This window comes from Marmota monax, unplaced genomic scaffold (genome assembly GCF_021218885.2).
Source record: "Marmota monax isolate L192 unplaced genomic scaffold, Marmota_monax_Labrador192_F-V1.1 WCK01_AAM20220418_F8-fsc00134, whole genome shotgun sequence".
Classification (NCBI taxonomy): domain Eukaryota; kingdom Metazoa; phylum Chordata; class Mammalia; order Rodentia; family Sciuridae; genus Marmota; species Marmota monax.
Genome location: NW_026692281.1, coordinates 4,927,533 through 4,945,500, shown reverse-complemented (window position 1 = coordinate 4,945,500; position 17,968 = coordinate 4,927,533). Strand labels below are relative to the sequence as shown.

Here is a 17,968-nt window from a genome sequence, read left to right as displayed (position 1 = left end):
TTACTCTTCCTATGAGCAGCCATGTTTTTCCAAACCTCAGGGAATAAAATTTGAACTGACAAATGTTGTTTATTAATAAGGATTGGCATTTTAGGTGGGACAATTCTTTGTTGTAAACTACTATGTCTCACTCTATCCCATCAATGCCAGTAGTGATCACCAGTCATTTTGACAAACAAAACATGGCCCCTTACATTTCCAATGCCTCCAAGTATAGTACTGCTCCCAAGTTGAGAATCATATAATCATGTTGGCCTTTTCCCTTGTGAGATGATTATTTAGACATGTGCAATGAATGATTTCTGACCAATGAGGCAAGAGGGCAAATTAGCTAGGGAATCTCTAGGAAAAGTTGTACAGATTCTTAAAAAGGAATGGAAGTCATCAATTTCCTTCTTTTCCCAGCAACATGCAGGGTACATTGAAGATAATGAAAGTGGCAGAGTAAAATAATGGAAAGAACCTGGCTTCAGTAGGACATTCATGATCCACTGAATCAAACATGGAACTGTAAATCTGAAGACTCTATTATATAAGATAACTGTCTCTTGATTGTTAAACTACTTTTAATCAGGTAGTTTGCAGCTGAAGACATCCCAGTTTACTAAAGTGGACATATGTTATCCAAAGCCTGATAAACATAAAGAAAATTATCTTATAAACTCAGCTGTAGGAGTTTAACTGAGCTATAGCAGTTAAATTTTTACTATAGAATAAACTCAGAATGTGACTGTATTTGAATTTGTAAGCATTTGTGTGTAGAGAAATATTAGTATTTGTAGGTGAGAATTTTTGTTTGTTGTGGTGCTGGGCATTGAATCCATGGCTTATGAATGAAAAAACACACCATACCATTGGGCTGCATGCCCCCCAGGCTCCAATAAGTGAGGATTTTGTCCATACCTTCAAATAAGTGTTGGAATCTGTGTGTATGCATTCCAAATAATATTTTTCTGTATAAATGTACTGGGATGAATATGGCTATTATTTTGTTTTGTGAGAGCATGTATTATGTACATATGTATTTATTAATCACCACTCCATAAACACAAGGTAATTGGGTTAAATAGAGGTTCACTTAATAATTCTTTCTGCTATTCAATTTTTAGCCACATAGATATCAGTAAAAAGAAAAATCAAAGGGCACCCTCAAATATCATTTTAGAGATAGAAAAATTAAACCTAGAGAGGCATAGTAGTTGTTTTCAAGATCACACATCAAAATAGAAAAGAATATTCAAGACTCTTTACTCTCTATTTGGGACTAACTACTAGCTAGCCAAAAGATAGAAAAACATGTAAGTTAAATCACAATATTTTGCAGTATATGTTCCCTGTGACAGGGTAAAGGGACAGATTTCATATAAGCCCTGAAACAGTGGGCTGTAAGCTGGAGAAACCATAACAATGGAAGAGAAAATGCAGGTATTTCTGAGTGATTCACCATGTATAGGGGAGAAGAGTAGAATCAAGAGAAAAGTCAAGAATGCAAGGTTTACTTACTGTATACTGTGATGGTAATGTTGGCTTGCAGGGCAGTGTTGTTATTTTCCTGGCAAATATATAAACCCTTGTCTTCCATGGTTATATTCCAGATGGTCAAATTACTATAGCTTTTGTACACAGGGGACCCTTGGTACAAATTCCTTTTAACTTCACAACACCTGGGTGTTGTCTTAGACTGTGGGATGGGAAAGGATGAAAATTTCAATCAAGAGTATTGAGTATTTCTAGATGTCTAAAGTATTACAGGGTTTGGGAGGGAAGCCAGAGAAGTTAATATAAGGAACTTATATATAATAGACCACAATATGGTACAGAATAAAATATCAGTCCCTATAAAACATATTTCTTGAAATTCACATACTACTTATTATTCAGCTTTGTTGATCTGCTAGCACTTAGCCTGGTTCTTGTCCAAGACTAGACTAATTCAGGGAGAGACAGTATGGATAAATACTCTAACATTCTGAAGGAAAAATAGTATACTCACATCTTGCCGGTTGAATACCCAATCCAGTTTGATTCGTCCATTGAATGTGGTCTCTGCCACACACTGCAGGAAAAGGGTGTCTCCCATCAAAAGCCTCTTCTGGTTATATCTGATAGAGATATTTCCTCTCTTTATTTCTAGAAAATAGAGGATATGCCATATGGTGTTGACAAAACCAGGGGAAAAAGTCTTGATTATAGAGTAGTTCTTGAAAATTTTCAATCCTTGCAACCCTTTCTTAGGTGAAAACTGTAGATGCAAAATCATACCACAAGGTCCCATGGTTTAGAAAAGACCAAATAAGATTTTATATAAACTATTGCAAGATACTTGGTAGTGGTGAGCAGCTTCTATAATCCTTAGAAAATTTTTATCTCCAATTTACAAGCTTCCCCATCAGAAAGTTTTATTTCTCCTACTGATCTAAAGTCATAATGCCCTTTGGTGGCTCATTCTACATATTTATGTGTTCTCTGAGCAAGGGGTCTTCCTTGTTAATGGCCCATATCCACATTAATCAAGGAAGCAATAACATAAAATTCCAAGGTGCCTGTTATTTAGCCACAACATGCACCATTATTTCATGGTTTTGCAAGGAAAACCCTGTAAAAGGTGAATATTTATTATAGACATTGCCACCAGAGAAATGGTCTGATACTTATGAGTCATATAAGATTGCAGAAGTTAATCTGGGCTTTACCTACTGATATATCTATCTATCTATCTATCTATCTATCTATCTATCTGGGCTTTTCCTACATACATAGCTATATATCTATCTATCTACTGACATCTATATAGATAGATAGATAAGTATATATTTGCATAATATATGTATATGTATATATGTATACATCCAATATATATTATGTAATATACATATTAAAATAAGACCCTAGGATCTTTTTTTAATATCTATTTTTTAGTTGTAGTTGGACACAATACCTTTATTTTATTTATTTTTATGTGGTTCTGAGAATTGATGTCACCTTGCACATGCTAGGCGAGCACTCCACCGCTGAGCCACAACCCCAGCCCCAAGACCCTAGGATCTTGATTATCATGATTATTAATCTATACGAAAGAGAATTTAGCTGGAGTAAGTTTTATTCAAAAAGGAGGTATTCTCACAAAGCATCATGATTATAATTCCTAATCTAAACGCACAAATCACATACCCAATCGCTGTGGGAGATACAGTGACCTGTGGATCTTTCCATTGACTTCAGCAATGCATTGGAGCATGCTACTGTAGAACTGATAAGAGGGCCGCATCACAGTGAAGCCTTTCCTGGGGTCCCAGTTTTGGCTTGCATAGGTGAATGTGGCAGGGTGCAACTATGGGGAATGGAAAGGAAAACAGAAAGACAAAAATGTAAAGATCTCACTAGTATTCAGTGTAACACATATGCCATCTAACCTTAAACACAGAAGAAGAGTGGTCTGTCTTCCCACTTTCCTACCCAAGCTTTCCAAGGTCTGATCCCATGCCCTATAATGAATCCTTTGTTTTCCGCTTACAAAATTAACACAGTTCCGGTCAGAGTAGATACTTGACAAACAAAAAAGGAACCAGTGAACATTTACATACCACTTACTATTTTTCAGACAAAATATTAGCTCATGTAATTCTCACAAAAAGGTTATGATGTTGCCCTATTTCACAGATGCAGTTCAGAGTAGATAACTTGCCCAATTGATGTTTTGTTATTGCACTGAATATCAAGACTTAGGTCTCTTCTACTGGAGAAGTTTAAAACCAAAATGCCCATTCAGTCTTCTTTTGAAGATAAAAGAACACCAGCTGTCAGTTTCCCAGGTTGCACATCTACCTATCAAGATGCCCGATATTTATTGATATTCTGTTGTTATGGGCATCCACTTTTGCCTCAGCTATGAACAAGTGCAAAAGACTTCACTATAAGTCTATAAGAAGTTGACTATAAGAAGTCTATGCCTAATATTTTCATTAGTTAAATAAATCATATTTAATATTTAATCAAGTATATGTTCTGTGTCAAGTACTGTGCCAAGTAATAAGGACCTAGCTTCAAATAGCACAGACTGAATGCCCACTCTCAGCTAGTGCATGTCTAAACAGGCTTGGATTACTAAATTGTATCATTTGTAAATATGAAAATAATACATACTAACTGTGAACATTTTTCAAAAATACTGAAGAAAGTAAAGAAGAAAATAGTACTAACCTATAACCCAGAAATAGCTAGGAAACAAATGAGGCATATGTACTTACATTCTCTTTTCTATGTATGTATGCATTGACACATAGTCACACACTATAATCACAATTTTAATCCTATGTTTTCCTACTTAACATTATATTAATTAGCATATTCTCATATAACTAAAATTTTTCATTAAATATAAAATTTAATGGCAATATGACATCAAAGGAGTATGATCAAAATCATGAACTCTCTGGAAGTCTTGTGATACAAGGAATAGTTGGAGAAAAAGGAAGATTTTAGCCTGAGAAACTAAAACACTTGAGGAAAGAATATGGTTGGTAGGATTGAGGTTTGGATTAGGGAAAAAGGTCAGAATAAGTTTAATTTTTTCCTAGTATATGAAGAGCTATTATTTGGGAACTTGGACTTTTGAGTATAATAACTTCAGAAGGTAAAATGTGAACTGATGAGTAAAAATGTCTGAGATGCTGTGTTGGCTTAATAAAAAGATGGTAAACTCTGTCACTGAAATCACTCAAATAGGTGGGATGACTATTTGTCCAGGAGGCAATAAAGAAATTTTGTGTCATATAGGAAATCTCTTCGAACTCTGAGTTTCTGTTTCATAGACTATTGATTTAGTTTTCTTATTCTTCCTAATATGTATATACTCAGAAACTTCTTTTCCTTAACTCTACAATAGGATCATCAAGCTTTACCTAATAACACAAAATTTAAGGTATAAAATATACTACGTTTCTTTTTAGTTTAATTGTAAACAATTAAATTTAAAATTTATTCTTTATTAACTCTTTTTCTATCTTTTCACATTTTTAATGGCTATGATTGGGTCAAATTTGAATTAATTACAATTAGTCACACCAAGTATGTCTTGCTTACTTTTTTTTCTTTATTGTGTACATTCTTTTATCTTTCTTTTTTGTTGGGGGGGTGGTACTAGGGATTGAACTCAGGGTCACTTGACCACTGAGCCACATCCCCAGCCCTATTTTGTATTTTATTTAGAGACAGGGTCTCACTGAGTTGCTCAGTGCCTCACCATTGCTGGGGCTGGCTTTTAACCCTTGATCTTCCTGTCTCAGCCTCTCGAGCCACTGGGATTACAGGCATATCTTTCTTTTCAGCATTATTATAATTATTATTCCATACTGATTGTACAAATTAGTGGGTTTTCTTTTGGCATTTTTGCACATGCATATATTATGATTTTTAGCAACTTTTAAGTCAAATTTCAAATGTTTAAAAATATTTTTAAAACTACTTTTCAACAAAATCTGTTGGGCCCCTTTGAGAATTCCTCAGCACTTTCATCATAACCTAACTGTCCTTTACTACCCAGTTGCTAGGTCCTCAAAGAACCCGGCAACAGAAATAGCATGAACTAAGGGGACTGCAAACAACACATGGAGACAAAAATACAAAATGGCTGAGAAAATAGTTAAAATCAGTAATGGAGGAGGCCCCCAAACCTGGAGTATTTTGCATGGTTCTACAGCAATTTAGAGTTTCAGGGATGTACAAAAAAATCAGAGTTAAAAGGAATAACTCTGTGTCCTTATTGTTGTACAACACTGAGGCTTTCCTCAGTGGTAAAAAAGTTACTCATTCACTTAATTAAGCCTACAGACCAGTGCATCTCAATGGGAGGGAGTAGGTTCTCCTTACAGGAATTTGGCAATATTTGGAGACACTTTTGGCTGGTGCAACTGAAGGAAGTTGCCATTAGTATCTAGTGGGTAGAAGTAAGGGAAACTAATAAACATCCCTGAATGCACAGGATGCCCCCATGCAACAAAGAATTATCTGATCCTGAATGTCAACTGAACTGAGGTCAAAAAAGTCCTATTGGATTCTACTTCCAAAATCTCTATTCTGCCACTTCCCTTCTCTGCTCTCCTAAATTAGATCATCATCTACAGTAGATGCTTGGCGTTTTGGTTGCATGTGATAGGATCTTCCCCTCGTTATTGTCTTTATTCCTTCTTATAATGTGGCCCACCATCCTCATCCTCACTCCAGAACTATGTACTTTGTGTGGCATTTGCATACCATTCCTGCCTCTCTGACCACAGTGAATAGAGTAAAATTGGGGATTCGATTCTAATTAGAGTAACCAGAACCATCCTTGGGATTATTTTCTAACTTGGGTTCAGATAGGGAATACTTCTCAGCTTATCTATAGGAAGAAAGATATAATGAACTATAGATTAATACAGATAATTTTTGAAAACAGATCTGTGATATTAGAGAAAGGAGCTTCAGGTGAATACACTAAACTATATTCTGCCCCTTGAAATACATTTTGCATTTTGCCTAAGCCAATTTGAGTGCATTAGGATTTGATTAAATTTCTGTCATATTTAATCAACAATCCTGAATACTACTTCATTTTTTCATACTACTTTTTGTGTTCCTTACCAAATTCTTCACTTAATGCGCTTCTACTTGTCATAAGCTCTTCAGTTAAAACTGCCCTAGGCAGTCATTCCCTTTCTCCTTGGCATGCCTATTTTCTCTAGTACATACAGGCCTGGCATTGGGAACTTTCCGTGGCTCTCCTATGGCAATAGATTGCCCAAAGCACATGACCTTTCCCTCTGCTCTGCTATGAAGGTTCCTCATAGTAGCTCCAGAGATGGGCATAACCCATTAGAAACTGAACAGGCTACCATTAATCTTTCTTGGAGAACATTCTATGGAAGGCCTTTGATATGTCCTGATATAAACAAAGCAGGTGTGGGCTCCATTTTGCCAGGAGCTCAATCTATTTCATGAGCTTGCCCATTCTGTCCCCAATTTTGAAACTACTTTCTGTGTTCTATGTTTTTTTCTCAATTGTATTTATCTTAGTTTTTTTTTTTTTTTGGGGGGGGGTTGGGGTGGAGGGGTACCAGGGATTGAAATCAGGGACATTCCACCTCTAAGCCCATCCCTAGTCTTATTTTGTATTTTATTTAGAGACAGGGTCCTTCTGAGTTGCTTAGCGACTCACCATTGCTAAGGCTGGCTTTGAACTCACGATCCTCCTGCTTCAGCCTCTTGAACCTCTGGGATTACAGGTGTGAACCACTGATCCAGGCTCTCTTAGCTTTTATTTCTCAGCCAACCCATTACATCAAGGGAAACCCTAATACCACCCATGGGGGGCATGGGCAGGAGATCAATATGTTGGACTAAATCAAATTGCATTGAATTCTGCCTAAAAATAAGTTGTTTTCCTCTTCTATAAAGTTAGCTTTAGTTAATCAATTAGTATGGGGAAAATGCCCTGTATACACTGTTGGTTTGCTTACTTTTGTTGGAGTTATACTTCAGGAGAAAGGGAACCCTTCAAACTAGGGATATGGCTCAGTGGTAGAGCACTTACATAGCATATGTATGGCCATGAAATTCATCTCCAGCACTGCAAGGGACAAGGGGGATATTTCTCCCTCCTTCACCTATTGAGTAACACTGAAACCTAGCAATGAGATGGTAAAAGCAAAAATGCAAAACAGCAAAACCAATGTTCCTTGAATAACACTGGTTGTTAGAAGTTCCCAGGGAAGAGAGAGCCGAAGGCCTGAACTGGCTGCTTAGAGAATGAAAGACTTCAATGTGATCATGGGAATTGTGACATTGAGTATACAATGGCCTGCCAAATGACCGTATGTAGGTTATGTATTTTAGATCAGGGAATGTGAAATACATAACCAGTACATCAAACATCAGCTCTAATGATCATAATTATACTGGTACTTTTCACCTGTACTACCTATTGCATTGTATAAAGTATAATTCACATCTATTCTCTTAACAAATAATCAAAAATTATTATCCAACTTGAACTCCAGGTTTCCTCATTCATAGCTCAGAATTCTTCTTTGTGGGCTCACAGAATCTGACGGATGTTCCTCAATTCCACAGTAGCCAAGCTTTAGGCTGAATGTGTTATTCAGTGCTTTGGGATAGATTCTTTAGCCAATAGTTCCTTAAATGCCAGTATCATGTTAAATGTTTTTCCCCTAAATACAATAGTATCATAATAAGCTAACTTGAATCATGGGGACTTTTGATGAGTTATAAAGAAAGTGGTATATTATGGTTGCTGTCTAGGAATCCCCTTTGGATAGAAGGGGGAGATTTCTAGATCCCCTGAAGTTGATTGATCTTAATAAATCTTAGGGGAGATGATAGATAAGGCCTTAGAAAAGCAAATTCTGGCAGGGCTGGGGTTGTGGCTCAGTGGTAGAGTGCTCGCCTAGCATGCATGTGACACTGGGTTCGATCCTCAGCACCACATAAAAATAAAATAAAGAGAAGTAAATGAAGGTAAAATAAGATTTTTTTTAAAAAAAAGCAAATTATGGCTATACCTCTACTAATATTTCCAGACAGCTCATGCTATGGAGGTGAACCCATTGTTTAGTATGGTTTAATTTTAGAAAAGGAGGCTTGGAATTAGGTCAGTCACTTCCCTGTTCCATGCTTCCTTTTGGCATAGGACAGAGACACAGTGGCGCCAAGTCTCGTCAAACATTTGTTTGAAGGGAAAAAAGGAAGCTTGGTGAGTGGACCAGGTCATTCTCCCTGCATATTAGGTGGAACAAGGATGAGGAAGCCATCCAAGCACATAGACTCTATCACAAACCCTGTCTTTCCCTCTCCACCCTTCCTGATGGAACACTAACTCCTTCTGGACTGTGTCCTAAAGACATGGGACATCTTCTTTTCCATTTAGAAAAAGCTAATAGAAAGTCCCAGGGAAGTGTTGGAGGAGCATGTGAACTGGGTACTCACAGGAGAAAGGACTTAATTGTGATGATAGAGACTGCTATACTGAGCATATAATGACCTGCTAATGACGTTAGGGACAGATAGGACTTGGAAGAGGAGTACTAATCAATCAAGATAGTGTGCAGTCTGCAGAAAGTACCTAATAGACTCCCAAGATTTTATGGAGCCTGTTAAAGTACCTTCTTCCCACGAGCTTTGTCAGCACCCCATTTATCATATCAGGTGGTGCTGCAAATACACAATGTCCTGGCTACCCAACTCTTAGCCTTCACAGATATATTGCAGTGAAGGGGGATTAGGGAAAATCTTGACTCTCCTTATATGGCAGGAGAGTAAGAAGATCATTGCATGCTACTGTTGGAGGGTCATAGCTTTGTCATTACAGAGAATTTAGAAGAACCTAGTAGCAGAAGAAGAATGTATCCAGGAGAGGAGCAGATATATACACCTGCCCTGAAGGAGACCACGAAGACAATACCTGGACAAGGAATAAAGATATCCAATTTTTACTTTTGGCTATGACCTTCTAAAATATGGACTTTGAGCAAGTTCTTTCTTTTCTCTAGGCCAAGGGTCCCTCATATGTAAAATGGAAATAATAAAGGAAGCTCCGTTTACCTCAAAGGGTAGCTATCTGAGCAGCTCAAAGAAGGTGAAATACATAAATGTGTTCTTAAAATTGTAGAAGTGTTATTCAACTTTGAAAGCTGAGAACTTCAGGAATGTTAAGGTGATCCATCAGGGATATTATACCCCATTCATAACCAATATTGATTTGACTGATGAAGCTACATCTCTAAGTTACCCCTTCATCTCTTGTACTCCTCATGTGTCCCACCCCAAATTTTCCAGTATTTTCTTTCTGTTTAAGAAAGACATGTATTTACTCAGACAATAAAATTTTAGCTTTACTTCTTATTTATAAAAAACTCCATGAAGGGGTTGGGGTTGTGGCTCAGAAGAATAGCATTCGCGTAGCATGTGTGAGAAATTGGGTTCAATTTTTAGAACTACACACAAATACTCAAACCTTAGAGCTCTGGACAAACTTTATATGAAGTCTTCACAGGTCCTTAGACATCTAGAGTTAATCAAATTCAAGAAAGTTCTTCTAGAAAATGGTTCTGGCTTCTGGGAAGGGGAGACCTTTCTAGAATGGCCTATAATATAGACTGAGTACAATAGATGATTACTCAGGGGCATCATAGTAACTATCTACTTCCTTCTAGTTTGTGTAATCCTCTTGTGAAAGCACTAATTCAAGGCAAAATAGTAGCATATCTATTTTTTATGTTCCACTCCAAAAAGGTAGACATGACATAGTTAGGGCCAGTACTAAACATGAAAATTAAAAATTCTCCCCAAGTATCTTTATACTTCCTACACTAGAAAGTGGCAAGTCCCTGAGACCCTGACAATGCAACTTACCAGTTGAAGCTTAACATCAACATCAGGGGAAGTGACCCGGCATGGTACAAGTATCTCTTCAGTGTCAGTAAACACAGTGATAACAAGAGGTATATTGTCGTAGGCCTGCACAAAGGTCTGGTTGTCATCTGCAGGGGTGAGAAATCATACTACAAATGGAATTGTCATCAGGATAAGATTTCCTAGGTTCCTTGTATATAAATTTCATTATAACTACTTTTCTTCTATATGGGGGAAAAAAGGCTTAGAATATTAAAAGAACTCAGTAAAGAACACAGCCAAAACTTGAACTGAGATCTTGCACCTCCCATCCAAGATTTTCTGCACAAAGGCCAGGAAAGAATACAAGTCTACTCATAAAGATCTAAGAGAAAACCATTATAGTGGTCTTAATTTCAATCTATTGGGCTATATGGAAGAATTAAAATCTCTCATCTACCTCATGGGCCTTCTGGCATATATCTAAAATTCCTAATTCTTTTCCATGTGAAGTGTTTTAAAGTCATATGGGTTATCTGGCACTTGAGCCAAAATACATAGTAATTAATAGATTAGGCATATGATGTTTACCTGGAAAAGATAATAATTTATTTAAGTATTATATGCTAAGTAAAATTATTATTAATCTTTAATAAATGAAAATGTATTAAAATGACCATGAATGTGCTCATTTCACCCACTTTGCCTTCCCATAGGACTCAGACTCAGTTTGAGTGGGTACACACTCTGTAAGTATTTCTCATGTGGTAAAAAAAATATAATGTCAATATGAAAACATATGATATTTCAAAAAAATGAGCCTTCAGTCATGGATCTTAAAAAAAAATGGTTTTGGCTGCCTGTATTCCTACAATTTCAGTTTTACCCCTGTAGATGGACCTGATATGAGGCATTATTTTTTATTCTGTACTATATCATTCCTTAAGATGTCCTTGAAAGTATTTTATACATAGAAAATTTTGCAAAAGACAAATTAAAGATTTCCTTATTCTAGACAGAAAGGATTTATTTCCACAATATAAAGACTCTTTATGGCATACCCAAAGTCAAAATCATAATGGATGGATAAAAAATAAGTCATTTCCTCCAACATCAATAACAAAATAATTGTGTCCACTCTAACCACTGGAGTGGCTAGGTAGTAGATTGCTAGCCAGAGCTACCAAGCAAGAGAAAGAAATTAAAGGAACACAAAATAGGAAAAGAAAAGGACAAATTACCTCTGTTTGATGATAATAAGACCTACGAAGATGGAAAGACCTCCCATGCTCTTGGGTAGACTGAATTTGGTGAAAATGGCCATGTTACCAAAAGTAATATATAGACTCAATGCAATCTGCATCAAAATACCAATGGCATTTTTCCCACAACTAGAAAAACTAGTCCTAAAATTCTTATTTAGGAATAAAAGACCAAAAACAGACAAAGCAATACTGGGCAATAACAGTGTTCCTGTTGGTACCACAATACCTGATCTCAAATTATACTACAGAGATATAGTAACAAAACCAGCATAACATTAGCATAGAAATAGACATGAAGAGCAATGAAATAGAAGACACAGAGACAAATCCACATAGAAAGAGTTGTATGATCATTGGTAAAGGTACAAAAAGCATGTTGAAGAAAATATAGCCCTTTTAACAAATGGTGCTAGGAAAACTGGATACACATATTTTAAAAAAACTAAATCCTATCTCTCATCCCAAACAAAAATCAACTCAAATTGGATCAAAGACCTAGAAATGAGACCAAAATCACTGCACCTGCTAGAAGAAAATATAGGGTGAACACTCTAACATATCCCTACAGGCACCAACTTCCTTAAAAAGACTCTTAAAGCTCAAGAGATAAAACAAAGACTGAACAAGTGAACATCAAATTTAAAAGCTTCTGCATAGCAAAAGAAAAAAGAACATGAAGAGAGAAGTTACAAGATGGGAGAAAAACTTTGCCAGCTACTGTTTTTACAGGAGATTAATATCCAGAATATGTACAGAACTCAAAACAACTTATACTCATTTCAATTGAGGCAGTAAAGGGCATTTAATAAAATTCAACATCTATTCATGATAAAAGTGTTGAACAATGAAGATAATACAAAGAATGCCTCTCAACATAATAAAGACCATTTATAATAAGCAAATAGCTAACATTATATTGAATGGGGAAATGCTAAATGCTTTCACTTTAAGATTGGCAATAAGACAAGGATGCCCGATTCATCACTTTTATTCCCCAAAATCCTACTTACACAAATATGTCAAGATAAAGAAAAAAAGTAATGCCCAAACTGGAAAAGAAATCAAACTGCTACTATGTGCAGATGACCATCTTATATATAGAAAATCCTCAAAACTACACCAAAAAAAATGAGAACTAATGAATAAATTCAGCAAAGTTACAGGATACAAAATAATATCCGAAGTCAGTATAGTTGCTACATGTCAATGTCAAATTTTCTAAAAGATAAATCAAGAAAGCAATTCCATTAAGAACATGTACAAATAGAAATAAATAAAACACCCAGGAATAAATTCAATCCAAAGGGGTGAAAAATCTCTACAATTAAATTTATGAAACATTCACAAAAGAAATGATAATACCCCAAATTGGAAAGACAGTTCTTCTTCATGTATTAGAATAATCAATATTGCCAAAATGTTCATACCACTCAATCAGATTTACAAATTTAAGGCAATTTCTATCAAAATACTAATGACATTCTTCATAAAACTAGAAAAGTCAAATCTAAAAATTTTATGAAACTGCAAAAAAAGGCCAAATAGCCCAAGTCATTTTCAGTAAAAAGAACAAAGCAGGAGTCATTATACTACCTAATGTCAAAGCATACTACAAAGCAGTAGTAATGAAATGATATGGTATGGCATAAAAACAGACATATAAAAATGGAACAAAATAGACAGCCTAGAATTAAATTTACACATCTACAGACAATTGATTTTTGACGAAAATCTCAGAAAACACACTGGATTGAGGATGGCATTTTCAAGAAAAGGTTTTGGAAAAAATAAGATAGACCCACTATATCTCACCACTTAAAAAGATAAACTCAAAATGGATTAAATATTTAAAGGCTTAAATGTAAGTCCCGAACTTATGAAACTACTAGAAGAAAACAGATGGAAAATATTTACAGAATATGGGTTTACTTCTAGGATCTTTATTCTGTTCCACTGTTCCATGTGTCTGTTTATATCTAATACAATGCTTTTGCTTGAATAAGACTTCAAAAGTGCAATAAATAAAATCATAAATAGACAAATAAGATTAAATAAACTTAAAAATACTCTACACATCAAAGGAACCAATCAACAGAGGGTGGGGACAACCTGTATTATGGGAAGATATTATCAATATATACATTTAATAAAGGTTGGTACTCAGAATATACAAGAAACTCCAAAAATCTATAACAAAAAAATGACCAAATTTAACAATGGAAAATAAATCTTACATTACCTCTCTCTCTAAAAAAAACACACATTCAAATAGTCAATAGGTACATGAAAAATATGTTCAAAATCATTAATCATCAGCTAAAGTCAAATCAAACTCAAAATAAGATATCCCATCCCAATAAGAATGAGTAATATAAAAAAAGACTAAAAGTAACAAGTGCTGGCAAGGATGTAGAGCAAAAGAAACACACGGTGTTGGTAGGGATATAACTTAGTACAGCCATTTTAGAAAACAGTATGGAAGCTCCTCAAAAATTAAAAACAGAACTACCATAATATTCAGCAATCCCAGTAAATGAGTATATATACAAAGAAAATAAGATCAGTATGTTGAAGAGACATCTGCATTCCCACATACATTGATTCATTATTCTCAATCTCCAAGAAATGGAAACAACTTAAGTTTCAATCAACTGAGAAATGGTTAGAAATGTGGTACATATGCACAATTGAATACTGTTCCACAATAAAAAAAAATATTAAGCACTTTCATTTACAACAATATGGATGGAACTGGAGATCATTATACGAAGATAAACAAGTTAGAAATAGAAAGACAAGTACCACAGGTGAAATCTATGAAATCTTATAAAAGTTGTGAATAAAATGGTAGTTACCAAAAGCCAGCAAAAGTATTTGTGTGTTTTACTGAGTACTCATTAATGGTTACTAAGATTCATTTAGATGGGATCAGGAAGCTCTGGAGTAACATTGTATAGTATGGTAATGATAGATGACATTATGTCCTATGAATTCCAAAAAGCTATAAGAAAGGGTTGTGACAGTTTTACCACATGGAATTGATAAATGTTTTGGAAGATAAATATATTTAACTTCATTTAATGACAGCGATATTGACATAATAACAAAAATGAAGACCAGTGGAATAGAATAGAAGACAGAAACAAATACAAACAGATACATTATCTGATCCTCAACAAAGTGCCAAAAACAGTAGGCACAAGCCTATAATCCCAGCAGCTTGGGAGGCTGAGGCAGAAGGATTGTGAGTTCAAAGCCAGCTTCAGCAATGTAACAAGGCTGCTAAGCAACTCAGTGTGACCCTGTCTCTAAATATTTTTTTTTTTAAAAAAAGGCTCAGTGCTTAAGTATCCCTGGGTACAAAAAGAAAGTACCAAAAATATATGTTGAATAAAACAGAGACTTTTGAACAAATGGTGGTAGGAAAATGGATAGCTCTTTGTAGAAGAATGAAACTGGAATGGCATCACCCTACAAAAAAAATGTTAAGCCAAAGCGGATCAAACAGTTATGAATCAAGAATAGAAACTGTTCAAATGATATGAAAAAAAATGGCAGGAATGGAACTGAAGCCAGAATTAGACAGGCAGACAGTATAGATAGGTAAATCATATCAGGTCAGATCAAGGAGGCCAATTTTGAGTGAGTCTGGGAAGTTGGAGACTGTCTCCAGAGGGATTGAAATGTTAATTCCTTCAGAGCCCTTCCTCCACACTTATCAAGAATCTCCCCCTGCTCTAACCTGTTGCTAAGGTAATCTGTCCCAGGAATTGCCCCTCCCTACAGGGATCTATAAAGTTGATAATGTGTACTGGGCTACTCCATCCAGCCCTTCCCCCTTCAGCCCACCAGTTTCTCACCTCTTGGCCATCCCATTGGGCCTAGTCAGGTACTCAGGAAGGAGAAATAAAAGGAGAAGAGGGCAGAAGAACAAAGGAAGCCTAAAACATATAAAAAAGGGCTGAACACCTTGCTGAACACACACAATGGAGTTCTACACAGTAATAGAGAAGAATGAAATTATGTAATTTACTCCCAAATAGATGGAAGTGGAGATTATCATGATAAGTGGAACAAGCGAGACACAGAAAGTCAAAGGTTAGATGATTTCTTTCACATGTGGAAGCTAGAAAGAAAAAAAAATAAAAATGGGGAATCTCTTAAAAATGGAAAGGAGATAAGTAGAGGAGAGTTAGGGGATCAAAGGTTGGGGGGGAAGGGAGGGAAATGGGAAAAACTAAGGAATGAAATTGAATTATGCTAGAGCATGTATTAATATGCCACAAGGAATCCCACTTTTAGTTATTATTATGATGAGTGAACAAATATATGTGTGTATATTATTTATACATATGTATGTATACATATACATGTGCGTGCATGTATGTATGTATATATATATATATATATATATATATATGGATCAAAAGAATAGAGGTATGGGGAAACAGAGGAGGGGAGAGAAAGGAAAGTACTAGGGAATGAACTAGAAAAAATTATGTTGTGTGAATAAATGAATGTCACAATGAAGTCCACCACTTTATAAAAATCTATTTATTACCATATTATACTGATTAGCACATTATAGTAGTCACTATAATGTGCTAATAAATAGATATTTAAAACATTATGAGGTTCTTATATACATAACACATGCTATGGAATATTATTCAGCCTTAAAATGTGAGGAGATCCTGCCATTTGCAAAACCATGGATGAACCTGTACAATACTCTGCTAAATGAAATAAGCAAGACAAAAAAAATAAAATAACTGCTGCAGGGGCTGGAGTTGTAGCAGCTCAGTGGAAGAGCACTTGCTTAGCATGTGTGAAGCACTGGGTTTGATTCTCAGCACCACATATAAAAAAATAAAATAAGGGTCCATCAACAACTAAAAATATTTTTTAATAAACCTGCTACGTGATTTCACTTAAATGTGAAACCTAAAACATCAAATACACAGAAATATTAAGTTGCATGGTGATTATCAAGGGCAAAGGGGTGAGGGGAATGTAGAGGTTTTGGTCAACATTTATAAGGTTATGAATATGTCTAGAGACCTGATGTAATATGATGACTATATTTAATAATACATTATTGTATAGTTGAATTTTGCTAATAAGTAGATTCCAGGTCTTCTAAACATTAAAGAAAAGATAATTATATGAGAAGGTGGATATGTTAATCTGCTTTATTGTGGTAATCATTTCACTATGTGTGCAAATATGAAGACATCAGGTTATATACCTCAAATATATGTGACTTAAATGACATGCATGGCCTGCAACATGGCTTCCATAATATTTCTATTGTACAGCATTGCCTAAAATATCTGTTTCAGAGTACAACCTCCCACAAATGGGTATACACAGGTCGGATGAAAGTAAATGTAATTCCCCTCTACTCCTACATTACTCCTCTTCTATCTATACCATATGCACATTAAAGAGGCACTAACATAACACTGTCAAATATACCATAGTCCAGAGAAGTTATTCCTTATGATTTCAGTCCATAGTATTTATTTGTTCAATGAACACTTATTTAACATCTACTTCATACATGGTTACAGGTGCTAAGTATAGCATGTTGAATAAGACAAAAATCACCACTGTGGATTATGAAGAACAGCAGTGGAGACAAACAAAAACTAAGTTTTATATATATATATATATATATATATATATATATATATATATATATATATATATATAGTCAGAGAGTGGGACATATGAATAAAGCAGAAATAAGGAGTGTAGAGTTTCAATTCTAAATAAGGTGGTCAAAGGAGGTCTCATTGAGAAGGAAATGTTTATGAAAGATTTGAAAGGGAACAAGGAGTGAACTTGGGGGCTACCAGTGGGAAGAGTAGTCCAGGTAGCATAATCAGCCAGGTGCCATCGCCTGGTGCATTTGAAAAATGACAGGATGGCTGATGCTGTAGCTCAGTGGTAGAGCACTTACCTGGCACATGTGAGGTACTGGGTTTCGATCCTCAACACCACATAAAAATAAATAAATAAAATGAAGGTATGGTGTCCATCCGCATCTAAAAATATTTTAAGAGTAAATAAAAATGAGCAGGACACAAGGAGTTAGAGCAATGAGAATACAGAAAAGATTAATAGGAGATGAATAAAGTCATAAGTGTGACAAAAACCTAGGTCATATCATGATTTACAGGCCATTGTAAATACTTGAGATTTACTTTGAGTGAGAAGGAGCATCATTTTTGTTTCTTAGCAAGATGATAGATGCAACAAGATTTATCCTTTTAATTATCATTCTTTGCTCAACACTGAAAATATATACTATA

At 35.3% G+C, this 17,968-nt stretch overlaps 1 protein-coding gene across 5 annotated transcripts in view; it reads right to left on the bottom strand.

The window, feature by feature from the left end:
• LOC124090050 (vascular endothelial growth factor receptor kdr-like) overlaps positions 1-17,968 on the bottom strand; it is a 303,001-nt gene that overhangs the window by 207,023 nt on the left and 78,010 nt on the right. For all 5 annotated transcript variants that reach the window (XM_058578313.1, XM_058578318.1, XM_058578317.1 and 2 more), the window contains 4 exons: positions 10,408-10,535; positions 3,172-3,331; positions 1,994-2,130; positions 1,504-1,681 (listed from right to left, as the gene is read on the bottom strand). In XM_058578313.1, the coding sequence (XP_058434296.1) occupies positions 1,504-1,681; positions 1,994-2,130; positions 3,172-3,331; positions 10,408-10,535 (603 nt within the window). The remainder of the gene's footprint in view (positions 1-1,503; positions 1,682-1,993; positions 2,131-3,171; positions 3,332-10,407; positions 10,536-17,968) is intronic.